Below are 14,933 nucleotides of genomic sequence, written 5' to 3'. Positions count from 1 at the left end.
TCAGTGCAATTTATTAAATGTCCTACATCACAGGTACAGCCTTGTGTCCCACCAAGACCTGCAGCTACTGTCTTTGCAAGTCAGAATCCCACCTACAAACCTGATCAGAGGGGTTCTGTATTTTATTCCTGGGTCCTGAAAGAAATACTCCAACCAAACAAGGCCTGTCAATCCCTTCTGATGGTTCAGGGAAGCTCTGCCCATTCATTTATGTGAACTGAGAATTATTATGTTTTGTTTCTCTTTAGGCATAAAACTGATAGTAACTCTGCAAGGAGTAATCATCACCTTCTGCTTAGTTGGGCCATTGGACTCCTCATTAAATCGTAAGTTTGTTTTTCCTCCTGCTGATATTGTGCTTGAAAAAATGTGATGTTTTATGGGCCATTTGAGTCAAAACTCAGTCAGTCTGATTTCCTAGTTAATCATAGCTCCAATATAAGTTTGAAATACCCTTCAAATTTGCCCACTGACAATGAAATCAATGCCTAAGAAGCTTGTCTTGTTGGGTCTTCCAAGGGCGTGAGTATCATTTTATGACAGTAAAACTGGTCACAGACCATATATTTGGCTTCTTCCATGTTATATCTTAAGTGAATGTCCCTTCTTAAGGGGAAGAATAACTTCAAAAAGAAGGGTGAAAATTAACTCTCTAAAGATGTCCCAAAGCCAACAGAGTCAAGTATGACATGGATAATAAGCTATCACTTTATAGTCACTTACTGTCCTATAACTTTCATGACCTTAGTAATGGGGCAAAGCAGGTGAACAGGAGGAACAGACAAATCTGTCAAAGTAGTGCTAAAAACATAGTGAGAATTGCAAGTAAAGTGAGTCAACATGCCCCAGCACCCAGAGATAGAGTGGGATGTGTAGCTCCTGGTGTGCACTACAAAGTATCAAAGTATCCTCAATTTCTGCTTTTTGAGTAGAGCACTTGGAAGCGCTATCAGACTCATCTCTCCTGAGCACCATAAATGAAGCCAGGCAGCTGGTGGATTCAGCATACTTACGTGCCCGAAAAAGGTGAGTCTTTTTTTGCACAACAGCTTCAACATTATAAGGCAATAAGAGGAAATATTTGTTCTTCTCTCCAGTGCGTGTCTATTAAGGAGACACCTTTATCTAAGGACTCTCCCTGTTATAGTTGAAGAGGTCCTTTTCCTCAGTCTGGCTGGATCTGGTGTCTAGTGGTATGAGCATGATGTTTCTGTGTCACCAAAGTTAAAGGGAGTCAAAAACCAGGAACTGGTTTATACCATTTGTATTGTCCCCGAAAGCCAGTTCCAGGCAGCAGGCTGTTTTGGGGACGAGTCCCTTTTTCTACAAAAGATTCCTGGGGCCAGGAACAGAAACAGCATATCCAAGACAGTTTCTGTTCACAGAATATATATTAGGGCATCCTAAATGTAAAGTTTTATCCAGTGACTGAATAACTCAGTTTTCCACAGATTTTTTTTCTAGCTTTTCATATAGTTTAACAAGACTCATTGTGACAAGGATGTAAAGCAAACTTGAAAGGGATTACAATGACTTGTTTTCCAAAATTTACCTAAGATAGAGATATGCAAACCTGATGAGTAGTCAGTCATGACTAAGTACACCAGCCCTGCAGGGCAGAAGACGTCACTTCACGGGGCTCTTTCCTGTTTAGTTTAAAGCAAAAACTAGAGGAAAAAGTTGCCAGCCCCATGGATTTCCTGAAGCACTTAAAGGAGCCTGTAGGAAGAACCAGATGTGCAGTCCGTGCTGCTGACTATTTGGAAACTACCTTGAAACTCCTCAAAGGAAAGCTGCAGCTGCTTGGGAAGGGGAGATTCAATGTTACAGGTAATGTGGTTTAGTCCAAAATATCTTGCCAACAGCAGAAAAGCTATCACAGCAGGCACATTAGAGAGCAGCTCTGCCATGATCCAAACAACTGGTTATAAAGCCCTTCCCTACAGAAGCAAAGCTGGTTCTGTTTGACTTTATGGTCCTGGGTGAGCAGACCCTGTAAATAGTGGAAAGATAAAGTGTGTTCAGAGGCAGACCCAGACCACCTGGTGTATTAATCATCAGTTTGGCACTGCCTCTTTCAACTCATATCTTTGATTAAAAAAAAAAAAGCCTAGAGTGAATGGGGGTAGTAACAAGGTTGTTAAGAATAAGTAGAATAAATCTGTGACAAACCATGCTGAGTGTCAGGAGACTCTAGCCTCCAAGGACAGAAGCACATCTACACGCTCATGATTTTGTTCTCAGTCAAATATAAAACTTTGCTGGTGATGATGGTCCCCAAATCTCCTGGAAAGTTGTTCCATGCCATCCCAGCTTTCCTTGCCCAGAGATGACAAAAGGTTTTAGGGATCAAATTAACAATGGAAACACAGCTGTTATATTTCCACAGTCCTGACTCAGATCACAGCTAGCGTGCCTCTAGTCAACCCAGCCCTGCCTGTGCTAGAGAATATAAAGGACACACAGATGAGCAATTTCTCATCTATTCTGCCTGAATGTTTCTGAGATATCAACCAAACGGGGCTCTTCAAATTATTGCAGTGGTCCTGACTGTATTCCTTGTTTTATTCCCAATGGATTAATTCCTAGAACAAATAAAACAATTGTCATGTGACCTTGCTGATGTTGGAGGTACATTGTGTCACAGCTGAGGAGTGTGAACCAGCCATCTGGAGTCTTTGAGCTGAGCATAGCTGCTAAAGTACAGGCTGCAATGCCAGGTAATTGGCAGCTGCAACGTGCCCATCATCAAGCTGATGCTGACAATTTGCTGGTGCAAAGAAGTTCTTGTTTAAGACAACTTCACTAGTGCTGAGCTCTGGTGTCATCCCTTCCTGCTAAGCCTCACAGCGTTACCACTATTCTCATAGTATCTCACATCTCCTCTTCATTTATTTTTTTTTTTTGTAGTTACTAGACTTAGTAAGAGCAGAGTAATTCTGGATGAGCTAATGGTCTGTGGCACAGAGAGGCAGAAGTTATTATGAGGAAACCAGTTACTGCATATCAGCTGGTACCCAGCAACTTTTTGCGTATGTGTTCTTAGGCCAATAAATGCCATGTGATAAATATCTGTAATAGAACAGGGATAAGTGAAGACCTGCATTTGGTCAGATGAATCGTGAGCTGAACTTCAATGTAACTACCCCTAAGTAACTTCAGGAAAGCTGTCAACTCTAGACACCAAAAGTCAGTGCATGAACCTTCTCCATTTGTGATTCATCTTCAGAGAAAATTCACTGAGCTTGTTAAAGCCATTGTACAAGTTTAAATCCCTGAGAAGTGTTATCTGGTGGGCGTTAGTTGCTGACATTTTCGGCATAGACCCACTGTTTCCCATGCCAAGATTCTTGTGTTGCTGAGAGATGAAGTAGGCAGATATTGGTAACAGAATGGCAGAAAATGCATTCTTCTTGTGGAATACAGTTTAAATCAGAGGAAGTTTTAAATAACATTTGATGTTGGTGCAGTGGATGCTGACCTTACTAGGGATACAGAAATTTCAAGCATTAACTTAGAATACCAAAAAGATACAATAAGAGTGAATGTTATTTTGCATGGTTTCTTTTGCAGACCTCCTAGACACAAAACAGAAGGAGATGATTTCCAGAGAAACTGGCTGTGACTATCATTCTATTAAATGCCCAGAGGATGATATTTACCGGACCATTACTGGAGAGTGTAACAACAGGTAGGATTTGTGTGTGGGCAAGGAGTTTATGCATTGACTTGGTTAGAAGTCTTAAAGCCATTTGTGTACCTTTCAAAAGGGCAAGAAGAGTGAAAAGTCTTTTTTTAAAAAATTATTATTATTATTTTTTTAATGATGCCAGTATCAGATGTTTCATTTCTATTTATACCTGGCAGGAAAAAAGATATGTCTTGAAAATTTTGCATATAAGTCCACTGCTCTCCATACATTGCTTTGGCCGAAGGAAAGGAATTCCTGGGGTGCAGAAGGTCAAAAGTTGAGGAAAGAATATTTGGGGACTATGGAATCCTACCACTCTCTCTGTTTGAGGTCCCAGAAAACCTCCCCTTCCTCCTTTGTAATACTAGTAATATTGATTTTCCCAGCCTTAGGGAGACTCCAAGTTTTGAACCTGATGAGCATCGATTATAAAAATTTTTAACTTCAGATTTCTTGGACATAGTACCTAAATAATATTTTTAAAAACATAGGTCTCATGGGTCCTGTGAATATAAATAATCCTTGTTTGTTATACTCCAGTAAGAATTATGGCACATGAGACTAATTTTAGTGCCTGGTTTGTATAAACGCATCTTTATAACTCCCAGCATATCTGTGGCTATCCAAGTACATACTCTTATTTGCTTCCCATTCTTACGCATCAAAAGACTTTCATTCTTGGCTTTTTTAGCTCCGCATAGCACGATCCTTTAAGCTGGAAAAAAAAAAGAGTTTTTCACTTTTCTGGGCATTGTTACTTCCTGGTTCAAACCTGGGATCATACTTTGGTTTGTTTCTCCTTGATAGCTTTTTGTTTGTTTGTTTTTGTTTGGTTGGGATTTTTGATGAGCAGAAAATTTCTAGCCTGATACTTGGAAAGCAAAGCATACTGTCCTGGTCTGCCACAGATTTGCTGCCTGATCTCAAGCTGAGCAAGATCCATTTTAAATGATCTTTATATAACACAGATCTTTATATAACTCCAGACCCCAGATGTGATTGCACATCACAGCTCTATATGACCTGTGTGGGGAGCTCACACTCAGTGCTGGCATTATGGTTAATCTGTACTTTCGCTCCATCCACAGAGGCTTCAGCACCCAAAGAGCAGCTATGCCCATGCTGTTTCTTAGGCTCACAGTAGGGTTGTCTTCTGGCTTCCTAATCCAGTGAGATAACAAGATACTCAGTAACAAAGGCACTCTGTGTTTTATAAAGATCATTTAAAATGGATCTTGCTCAGCTTGAGATGCACACCATGAGATAGTGCTTGAATACTCTGCAAAAATTTCCTGTAAGGACAATAATAGCAATCGAAACAAGCTGTGGCGGTAATGGGGTCTGTACCAATTTATTTATTTTATAATTGCTTCAGCTATGGTGTGGCATTTGTTCTAGGGCATGCTCTAATTTCACAGCACATTGGTGTGAATTCTGGGTATACTACCTCTTCTTCAGAATAGACAGGTATTACCCCATGTTTATTGATTTAAAAGTTTATACACAGACAGTTGATGTGCATAAGCTGATATTCAGTAACTATCTTCCTCAAAATAGCCTGTTTTACTGTGTCCCTAGAGTCACAGATCATTAGCTCAACCAGTATTATTGTTCTTCTGAACAAGTTTTACTAATGTTATTGATAACGCAGTTATAGAATAGTGTAGAAATGTATAACCTACTTCCTTTCAAGATTGCCTAGTTAACTGAAGCTAACCTTGAGTTTATTGACTGAGTGATTTCAAAAGATGTTTGGGGAAAAAATCTGATGGTTCATAGTTCCCTACAAGGAATTTGCTTTTAGTGTTTCAAGTCACAACCAGGATTAACTCTTATTGTGCCAAGTCAGCTGAGGAAACCTGTCTTCAAAACTGGTAGGCACACAGATAAGTTTAAGAATGTTCTCACCTTGCAACTATTCATTTGTACTGCAAATAGGGCCCATGACATATTGGATTATAGAAGGAGGAGGAGGAACATGACGTGCAGATAGAGGGTCCAGTTTTGGATAGTCCATAATTCATGAGGGATGCAAAACAAACTAGTGAGGATTTAGCAGAGGACTTTCAGGAATATCAGGGGCCTAGAGCACATGGCCTATGAGAAGGAGTGAAGGAAGCTAGGCTTCTGTAGTTTGGCTAGGAGGAGGCCAAAAGCAGATCTAGTATCTGCATCAGCTATTTGAAGTGTAGTTACCAAACAATGGAGTCAAATTCTTCTAATTAATGTGGGAAAATATACTTACTATAACTGCAGATAGCACTTTGAGCTGTTTATGCTGGACAAGGGGAAAACTTCCCGAAGGAGCAGCCTTGGGACTGGTCCCCACTGAGGTGAGGGACCTTCATCCTTTGGAGGATCTTCATCCTTTGAGGCTTCCAAGCCTCAACTGGACAAAGCATAGCCACCCTGATAATTGATGATGGCCTTACTGTGAGACTGTGATTTTGTGTGACCAAGGTGCTAGAGAGATATAAATTCCAAATAAAATTAATTTAATGTCATGAGGAATCTTATTTTTTAAAAAAGTTTATTTAGATAAACTTTAATAAATAAACTTTAAAAAAAAAAAAAAGAAAAGACTCCTCATGACATTATATTAATTTTATTTGGAATTTATAATAATAATCCACAGTCATAATCTTGGTATTGTTTACTTCTCAGTGTTTTCTGGCTATCACCTTTGTTACTGGAATAATCAAACATGGATTAAAGGCCTGGAAAGCATTTGTCTACATGCCTGAAATAATTAAATTATCTATGAAATAATACCAGTGTTTGCATTTCTTCTTGTGATGTTCCAGAAAGCATTCTCATTTTGGGGCCTCCAACCATGCATTTGTTCGCTGGCTCCCAGCAGCATATGAAGATGGAGTGTCTGTTCCCAGAGGAGTAAGTGAAGGAAAGCTTTACAATGGATTTCCACTCCCACTGGTGAGAACAGTTACTCTTGTCTGAGTAATAGTAGTGAATGTTGCCCTCAGGAAGCAGAAAGTTATTCACTTTCATCAGAAGTGAAACAATGACAACACCTAGAGTGTAAATTGGCTGCTAAATCAGGTACTAACTTAGAGATTGTTTTCTGAAATGAAGTTGTGGCATGGGCTCATGTGTTTGTCAGAGACAGAGATGAGAAACAATGATGCAAGTACTTCACTAAGCAAAGCCAGGGCAACATCAAAATATTTTCAGAAGTGTGCATTTTCGGGTTTGGTGCAGACAGCACAGATAGAACAGGATTTTTATACATGCAAGGAGGCTTGGCTGTTCCTAAGCCATCTTGTCTTTATGGGTATGTGCACATACCTCACATCGAGCCTGCCATGAAGTGAGGCTTGGCTGAGTGATTGTGGAGTTAAGATGGTGCTGCAAAAGGGCTGGAGGCTATAATCACATCAATTTTAGTCCAACTGAGACATGGCATGGGGCTGTTCAAAGCCGTAATTAACTCTTATGAACGTATCTAAGATCATCTTAGCCATGTTCTCATGGTAGGTGTTATGCTGAAAGGCAAATTCATCTTGGAACAGATAGTACACACGTTAATTTTGATTTTCTCCAGGTTCGAAAAGTGTCCAATGAACTTGCTCGAACAGGCAATGAGAACGTTACTCAGGATCAAGAGCTCTCTCTTTTCTTCATGCACTGGGGCCAGTGGGTCAGCCATGATATAGACTTATCCCCTTCCAGTGGTGCAGGAGCAAACCTGAATCTTCACTGTGAGACCAACTGTACCTTCAAGTCCCCTTGCTTCCCAATCAAGGTACCATGAATTTTGTTCCATCCCATGCCACCTTAATAATAAAAAAAGCCGCACAACTTTCTCTGAGGCATTGCTTATGTTTGTTTGCTTTAGTTCCCCCCTGATGACCCACGGGTGCTGAGATCAAATTCTTGTATGCCGTTCATCCAGTCAGCTTCAGTGTGCAATTCCAGGACATTTACCCGCGAGCAGATCAATGCAGTCAGCTCATTCATTGATGCCAGCATGGTGTATGGGAGCGAAGACTCTGTGGCAAAGAGTCTTAGAAATCAGACCAGCTGGATGGGTTTGTTGGCTGTGAACCAGAACTTTACTGATGCAGGGTTGGAGTTATTGCCCTTTGAGAACAAAACAAAAAGTATTTGTGTACTCACAAACAAGAGTATGAATATCCCCTGTTTTAAAGCAGGTAAGGTACATCCATGGAGTAATTTTCTCCTGGGAGCAACAGTGATATTTTAATGGTCCATAAAGCCAAAAAGGATTGTTATGGTCACTTGTCTCATGTCTATTTATATTTGTATGAGGCGCTGCAAGACGTGAATTTATAAGGTGAAAGACAGAGACCACTCCTAAATTTAGGAAGAGTAATACCAAAACAATAATTGTTTAATTAAATACAAAAGTGACTTTATTTTCATTTCCAGAAAGAGTTACAGCAAATCCTCCCCCACCCCCTTCAAAAGTTTTTTCAAAGGTAGGAGATTTTTTTTCAATAGAATAAATAACAGTTTAAAATTTCCCAGTGATTTTTTCCCTCCTACCTAGAATTCACCAGTTTTCAATTCAATAAATACTAAAAATTAAAAGCTCTTAAATTCTATTAGTAACTCCTTCATACTACAATCTAAATTTGTAATATTTAAGAATATCCCAACATATATCTGAAGACAAATCTAGAAATTTCAGTCTGAATTTTAAACAAGCCAATGACTCAAAAGGTAATGATTTAAAATGGGAAGTAGTCCAGAATAAGTACAATATTAAAACAAAAAAAAAAACTAGAAATGTGAAGCTTTCAAAGGTAATGATAAGAATATAACACGTACCCATTACATAATATTGTCACTTTCCTTCCACATGAGAAGATCCCCTTGCTGAATGAGGAGAGACACAGTGCTTCTGTAAGCTGCCTGAGGGACTTTGCCACATCTCCTCAGTTTTCTCTCCAGCATCTCTGCTGAAAGCACATTCACAAGCCTCTCAGAGGTGTTCATAACTTGAGTGAACTGAGATTTTTCAAAACCAAACATTCACAGTGATACAAAGGAAGATAGTTAAAAGCCTTGAGGTACAAGAGGAAGACAGATGTTAGATTTTCACAAAACGATATGTTTACAGGTACTTCATGAACAAGTGCAATTTAGCTTAAATTGCCCAAAGCCCCCTCTCCAAGGTTTTTGGATAAATGATCTGGATTGTCTGTGATGGAAACAAATATCTGGCATGAGTGTGAGGAAGTGTGACCACAAGCATTACTGTCAGTAGCACTATTGGTTGCTGCTTGTCTGTCCTAACATCAAAATCTGCTGTTGAAATAAAAAGCAGCTTACAAACTTTCTAAAATATTTTCATTTATAGGGGACAAACGCGTAACTGAAAACCTGGGACTTTCTGCTCTGCACACTGTCTTCCTCAGAGAGCACAATCGCCTGGTTACAAAGCTGGGGAAGTTAAATCCTCACTGGGATGGTGAAAAGCTTTACCAAGAGAGTCGAAAGATCATAGCTGCCATGACTCAGGTACCAACCTCTACTCACTGTTTATCACTTGCATCCTTAGAAATTGGTTTTATTCCTGTAAAGGGAGGAAAAATAGTGCTTTGCATAACTCATGGAGATATTTGTGGGAGCTGAAAACTCATGAATAAGCACAGTCCACCTGAGACAGCATGCATGTCCAGAGGTTTTGTGAAACCCACGTGTACTTTCTTTAGCAGATATGAAGATGTTCGATTCAGCTGTTCTTTGTCACCTTGTGTAGTAACAACAGGATGGAAATCATAGAAAATCCTCCTCCCCTTTCTCTAATGCAAATAACATTGCTGCCTTTTTTTTTTTTTTAATTAATTATTTTACCTCAGCATCTCCTGACAGACTCATATTATTGCTACAGCTTTTTTTTTTTTTTTTTTTCTCTCTCTCTCTCTCTCTCTCTTCCCTGAATATCTTACAATGTCTCTGTCACTGGTCTAAGATTCTGTGTTCAATGAGATTCCTCGTTCTCTTTGACATTGATGGCATTTCTGCTACAGCTGCCGACCATTTGCTCTGCTTTTATACCTTTTTCAGATAATAACATACAGGGATTATCTTCCACTTGTGCTTGGAGAGGAGACTAACAGGTGGATACCCTCGTACAGTGGTTACAATGAGACTATGAATCCTACGGTATCAAATGTTTTCTCTTTGGCTTTCCGATTTGGTCATACCTCAGTACAGCCTTTTGTATCCCGTTTAGATGACAGTTTTCAGCCTATGAGTCAACTTTCCCATGTCCCTCTTCATTTGACATTTTGTGCTTCTTGGAGAATTATAACAGAAGGTAAGAACATAGGGCAGCCAGCAGTCTTGATCTGGTCCTGAAGTAGGCACTCAGGTGGAGGTACACTGGTTAGACACAAGCCTAGACTCCAAAAACTGCTCTAGCTCCATTTACTTAATTTTTAACACAAATTATAGTGCCATTGAGCTTGAAAGTTGCTCATGACATGTCTACCCAAGGGGCTGAAGACAAATGAGTGGTCTGCCAGATGTGGCACATCAGAACAGTCCTGCAGAACTGTCTCCAAACATATCACAAGAACATTGAACCTGTACTGTACCCAGAGGAAGGAGCTCTGCCCAAAATTACATGTTGTAATACTCTAGTCATTGAATGTTATTGAGCACCCACTACATCATTGCATTCATATTCTGAACATGCCAGTAAATAACCAGAATATGTAACAGATCAAATCTGCATCTCAGGTGGCCGTCTGCCTATCATCTCAGTGAGACCTGACAGTGTGAGCACTGTGCCTTCACTCAAATACTGTAGTTGCTCATGCTGTTCTGGGAGGCACAAGATTCACAGTGCCAAAAATCAGTCAAACAAAATTTAGGCCAGACTAAGCAAGTTTTGTTTTTTTTTATAACCCCCTGTAGTTGGTAGGCATTGCCAGAGGGTGACACATCAATCCAACTGAGCTAAGACAGGATAATTGCTTTCTAGTGGTCTCTTTATGACTCTAAAGAGAGTTATTGAATCCAGCTCTTATACAGCTAATGTCTGCAGGCATGAATCTTTCCAAGGAAGACAAATGTCTCCTCCAAAATGAATTATCTCACTAATTATGGAAAATATACCAAAATGTACGCATGCAGCCAGTTTTACTGTGTTTTTGTAATTCTGTCTTAATGCCTATGAAAAAGACAGACAAACAGACATGAATTGATTTTATTTTTTTTCATTTAATATTCCAGTAAATATTTCTCAGTTGATAGCTAATTCTAAACAAAGTAAATTGCAGAACAAAACTTTGGATGGAACCCCGTACATCAGTGTGTGTTGGGGACTGACTGCCTAAGGAGCAGGTCTGCAGAAGGGGACCTGGGGGTACCAGTTGGCAACAAGTTCATTTAAGGTTGAAGAAAGGAAGGTTGAGGGACAGGAAGGGATAGGGAATCTGGTTGCTGAAGGGGGGCCTTATCAGCTGGCCTTTGCAGATATGTACATAGGCATTAGCATATGCTGAGATGGAATTGTGGAACTACACTGCTCAGAGTAGAAAAATGATCTAATGCAGCACTGTTTCAGCTGCATAGAAGGGCCTATCAAAGCTGGAACTTGGTAAAAAGATAAGTCCTTTCCTGATTTGCAATGAATGCAGGTGGCATTGACCCTCTGATACGAGGCATGGTTGTTGATCAAGCAAAACTAATGAAACAGAATCAACTGCTTGTTGAGGAGCTCCAGAACCACCTTTTTGAACAGACTGCTGTAATGGGTCTGGATCTAGCAGCCCTGAATTTGCAGCGGGGAAGAGACCATGGCCTTCCAGGTAAGGAGACACAAGTCCACAGATCCTGTGAATAAAATTCCTTTTTCTTTGTTGTTTATAGCAGCTTCATGAATGTACCAAGCTTTTTCCAAACCAATGGGGGAAAACAAACAAACAAACAAACAAACAAAAAAAAAAAACAACAAAAAAACAAAAAACACACACACACAAGAAAAAAAAAAAGTACTTTGATTTGAGGTGGAAGAATGGATAGACAGACTCAGGGAAGAAGAGTCTATTATACAGATTTTTCTCTGAGGAAGTAAGAAGAGGACAAGGGACCTGGAGAGCAAAGATGATAGTTGGAATAATGTATTAAAGGGTGGAAGAAGCAGTGGTGTATTGCCAAGAAAGCGTGTGGTGTACAGAAGGTACAGACCCAAGTGACAAAGTTCAATTTTCATCTAAGCTGGACAGACCATCTGTTCTTTGCCCATCAAGACTCGTTTTATGTCTTCAAACAACCCACAACTCTGAGCAGAAGTGGTTTTTACCCATGGGGACGATTGCCTCCAGGTGCTGCAGAGGAATTGGTGTTTTTGGGATAAGCACAACAAAATGTCTTTCCTACAATTTTGATCATAGGCATTTTGCCTCCTGCAAGAACTGGTGCATTCACCCTCAGTACCAGGTAGCTCTAAGTGACAGGATGGGCTGAACTGGTAGTCATGTGTAAAGTAAACCCAAAATGTTAGTATGTGCATATAAAAACAACTTTTGAGAACATCTGTTGTGACTGTCTCTACCTAGGTAAGAATGTCTTCCAAGTCCTTTAATGCCATGTGAAGAAGCAGATGTTGCTCATGACCTCAGGGGTCTGTTTAGCTTCTGAGCATAAGCAGATAGTGGGGAGACATGGGTCCTGACCAGCTTCTGCTTTTGCAGGTTACAATGCCTGGAGGCGCTTCTGTGGGCTCTCCCAGCCTCAAAGTGTAGAGGAACTCTCTGAGGTGCTAGGCAACTCCAAATTGGCCAAGAAATTCATGGACTTGTATGGGACACCAGACAATATTGACCTTTGGATTGGTGCAATTGCAGAGCCCTTCATTCCCCAGGGTAGAGTCGGGCCCCTCCTGGCCTGCATCATTGGCACCCAGTTCAGGAACCTGCGTGACGGAGACAGGTAGGTGGCTCTCCCATGGCATTTATTATGGGGAAAAATGGTTACATTTTATGCCTTGCACTGATCCAGCCCATCTCTAACACATCACTGAGTGCTCCCAGAAGGACTCACACCTTGATTTTAGCCCTAGTTGTCAAAGGGTTCTTTCTTACAGCCCAGCCATACAGACCCACGTGTCTGAGGAGCACCAGCTCCAGGCCATGGGTGATCTGCAGCAGGCTCTGCTTGAGGTGACATTTGCTCTCACAGAAGGGAGGAGGATCAGTCACTGTGTCCCAGCAACCTGGTGATGCTGTGTACCAGCAGATGAGTGTGGCAGAAGTCACACCTGGAGACACCTCTTTCCAAAGTGTTGTGCCTATGGCCTGATGAATTAAGGTGGATCTGAACTGGGATTCATCTTGGCCAGATTTCCATTTTGGGAAGTAAACAGCATCGAGTGCCTTGAAGGAGACTATAAGCTGCTTCTGTAAATATCATTGCAGATTCTGGTGGGAGAAACCAGGAGTTTTCACTCTGCAGCAGTTACATGCACTGAAAAAAGTCTCTCTGTCGAAGGTGATCTGTGATAATACTCATATCAAAAAGTTACCCCAGGACATGTTCCAAGCCAACACTTATCCTGAGAACTTCGTTGACTGCCATGAGATTGATATGCTCAATCTCTCAGCCTGGAAAGATGAACCTGAGAGTGGCAGAAAAGGTACGCAGGGGACTTCCCTTGTCTCTCGAAAATACTAAATCTGATCTACGCTCTCCTGCACCTAAAGAAGTAAAAGAATTATGGTCATCATAGTGATCCTGCCCCCAGAATATAGTATGTCCATCCATTCAGCCCCACTCAGACACAACAGGAAGCGCACAAGCTGTTAGCCTACTTTTCTCATAATCCACTCCTTAGCAGCCTAATTCTTCCTCTTCAACTTGATGGAAAATCCCTGACAGTCCAGTCTGTTTTGGCCCCTGTGAATGTGTCCTTCTCTAGGAAACATTCCAAGTCAGATAATTTATTCCAAGATATCTGGAGTCTTTCTTCATAGGGAAGGTGTCTATGAAGAAATCAATCAGAATTATCCAAACTGCTTCAAACTCTTACTCTGCTGGTCTAAGCCCCTATTTTCCTCTTGCCTTCCCCGAGGAATTACAGTATTTTAAGTTACACTATCAAATAAAAATGTGGAGAGGAATACTGTGTCCAGCAAAGACTTTCTGCTATTCAGTAGCCTTTTCTGCTTCATTTATAGCTTCTAATCTTGCTCTTCCAACAGGTACTGGAAACTTCTTTTGACGGCACTAAGCTGTGCATACTGCCTATATGTCATGTTCAACTAACTGCTGTAGTGAGCATCTGGCATGTGTTTTCCCAGAGAGGAGCTCAAGACTGAGACCACTGTTTTATTTGCTGTACTGTATTTTTTCCTCATTCTTTTGTAAAAGCTTTCTGTAATTAAATTATTCAGATAAAGTAGTGACATTTTATCACCTATTGCCTTAAAAATTTTCCGAGGTTTACAAGACTCAGTTAGGTGCCTTTTGTTTTCTGAATGTTTAAAAGCACAATCAAAGAAGAAATTTTCTGCTTCCCATCCTGAAGGGGAGGGAAATCTGGAAGCCAAGGTGCTTGCATGAAACAGGTTTCAAACATTGTCCTTATTTATGATCTCTTAGTTACAGAAGTAGTAATTTAGCCTTCTAAATCAAATTCCTTATCCTTTGTATCTGCTCAGAATCTAGCAAGTGCATGTAACATAAAATCTTTATCCCAATGTTACTTATCTCCTTGTTTTGCTAAAGAGTGTAGCTTGGAGGGGGGGGGGGGGGGTGAGGGGGAGGAGAAGGGCTGTTTCTAGTTAGCAGTGAGATTTCACTCTTGGAAGATGCTGGAGAATGGCAGCTGCATCCTGAAGCCTAGAGACAACTTTTACTTAACTCCATTGTGAAGATGTGTTTGTGCTGAGCATTAATAAAATACATTAAATGCACTCATCTGCATTTGGCATCCATTCTGGTATGTCAAATATCTGTCCCAAAATATTCTTTGAATATGGTTCATAGCTAAACTTATCAGCACAAAAAAAAAAAAAACAAACAAACTGTAAATTGACTGGTATGTAAACCACAAACGTTAGGGCTAAAAATTAATCATCTGGTAAAATGATCGCTCCCAAGACTGTATTAAATCAGTAAATACCAAACATGCAAAAATTATGTTAAGTTTCCATCTCTCCTTGGCACAACCAGGAGGGAAAGAGGGGAATGGGAGCATGAAGGCAGCAGTTTAAGGTGGAATCATGCCTGAAGTTTCTGGGTGGAT

General features: G+C 40.5%; 1 protein-coding gene across 6 annotated transcripts; it reads left to right on the top strand.

The window, feature by feature from the left end:
* The first annotated feature begins 229 nt into the window (after positions 1-229).
* On the top strand, positions 230-14,618 carry LOC137842391 (myeloperoxidase-like). 6 transcript variants are annotated; one of them, XM_068656360.1, is made up of 13 exons: positions 230-326; positions 933-1,026; positions 1,655-1,830; positions 3,574-3,691; positions 6,496-6,625; positions 7,254-7,454; positions 7,548-7,863; positions 9,036-9,196; positions 9,746-9,998; positions 11,326-11,496; positions 12,382-12,619; positions 13,105-13,322; positions 13,888-14,618. In XM_068656360.1, exons 1-13 carry the CDS (start codon positions 230-232, stop codon positions 13,905-13,907), a joined length of 2,193 nt encoding a protein of 730 aa, XP_068512461.1. In that variant the 3' UTR covers positions 13,908-14,618. The 6 variants fall into 6 exon arrangements, with proteins under 6 accessions (XP_068512461.1, XP_068512462.1, XP_068512464.1 ...); XM_068656361.1 differs by having other exon boundaries at positions 6,496-6,583; positions 13,105-14,618; XM_068656363.1 differs by lacking the exon at positions 13,105-13,322.
* Positions 14,619-14,933: the final 315 nt, after the last annotated feature.

This window comes from Anas acuta, chromosome 19 (genome assembly GCF_963932015.1).
Source record: "Anas acuta chromosome 19, bAnaAcu1.1, whole genome shotgun sequence".
NCBI classification, from domain to species: Eukaryota; Metazoa; Chordata; class Aves; order Anseriformes; family Anatidae; genus Anas; species Anas acuta.
Note: the sequence above shows the minus strand (reverse complement) of the source record. Positions and strands in the feature narration are given on the sequence as shown.

What these genes read in the sequence shown, in the direction of transcription:
- LOC137842391 (XM_068656359.1), top strand. Translation starts at nt 230, where the DNA reads ATGTTTTGTTTCTCTTTAGGCATAAAACTGATAGTAACTCTGCAAGGA. An exon ending in TTGGAGAATTATAACAGAAG is followed by an intron (nt 9,999 to 11,325) that starts GTAAGAACATAG and finishes CAATGAATGCAG; the next exon opens with GTGGCATTGACCCTCTGATA. An exon ending in AAGAGACCATGGCCTTCCAG is followed by an intron (nt 11,497 to 12,381) that starts GTAAGGAGACAC and finishes CTGCTTTTGCAG; the next exon opens with GTTACAATGCCTGGAGGCGC.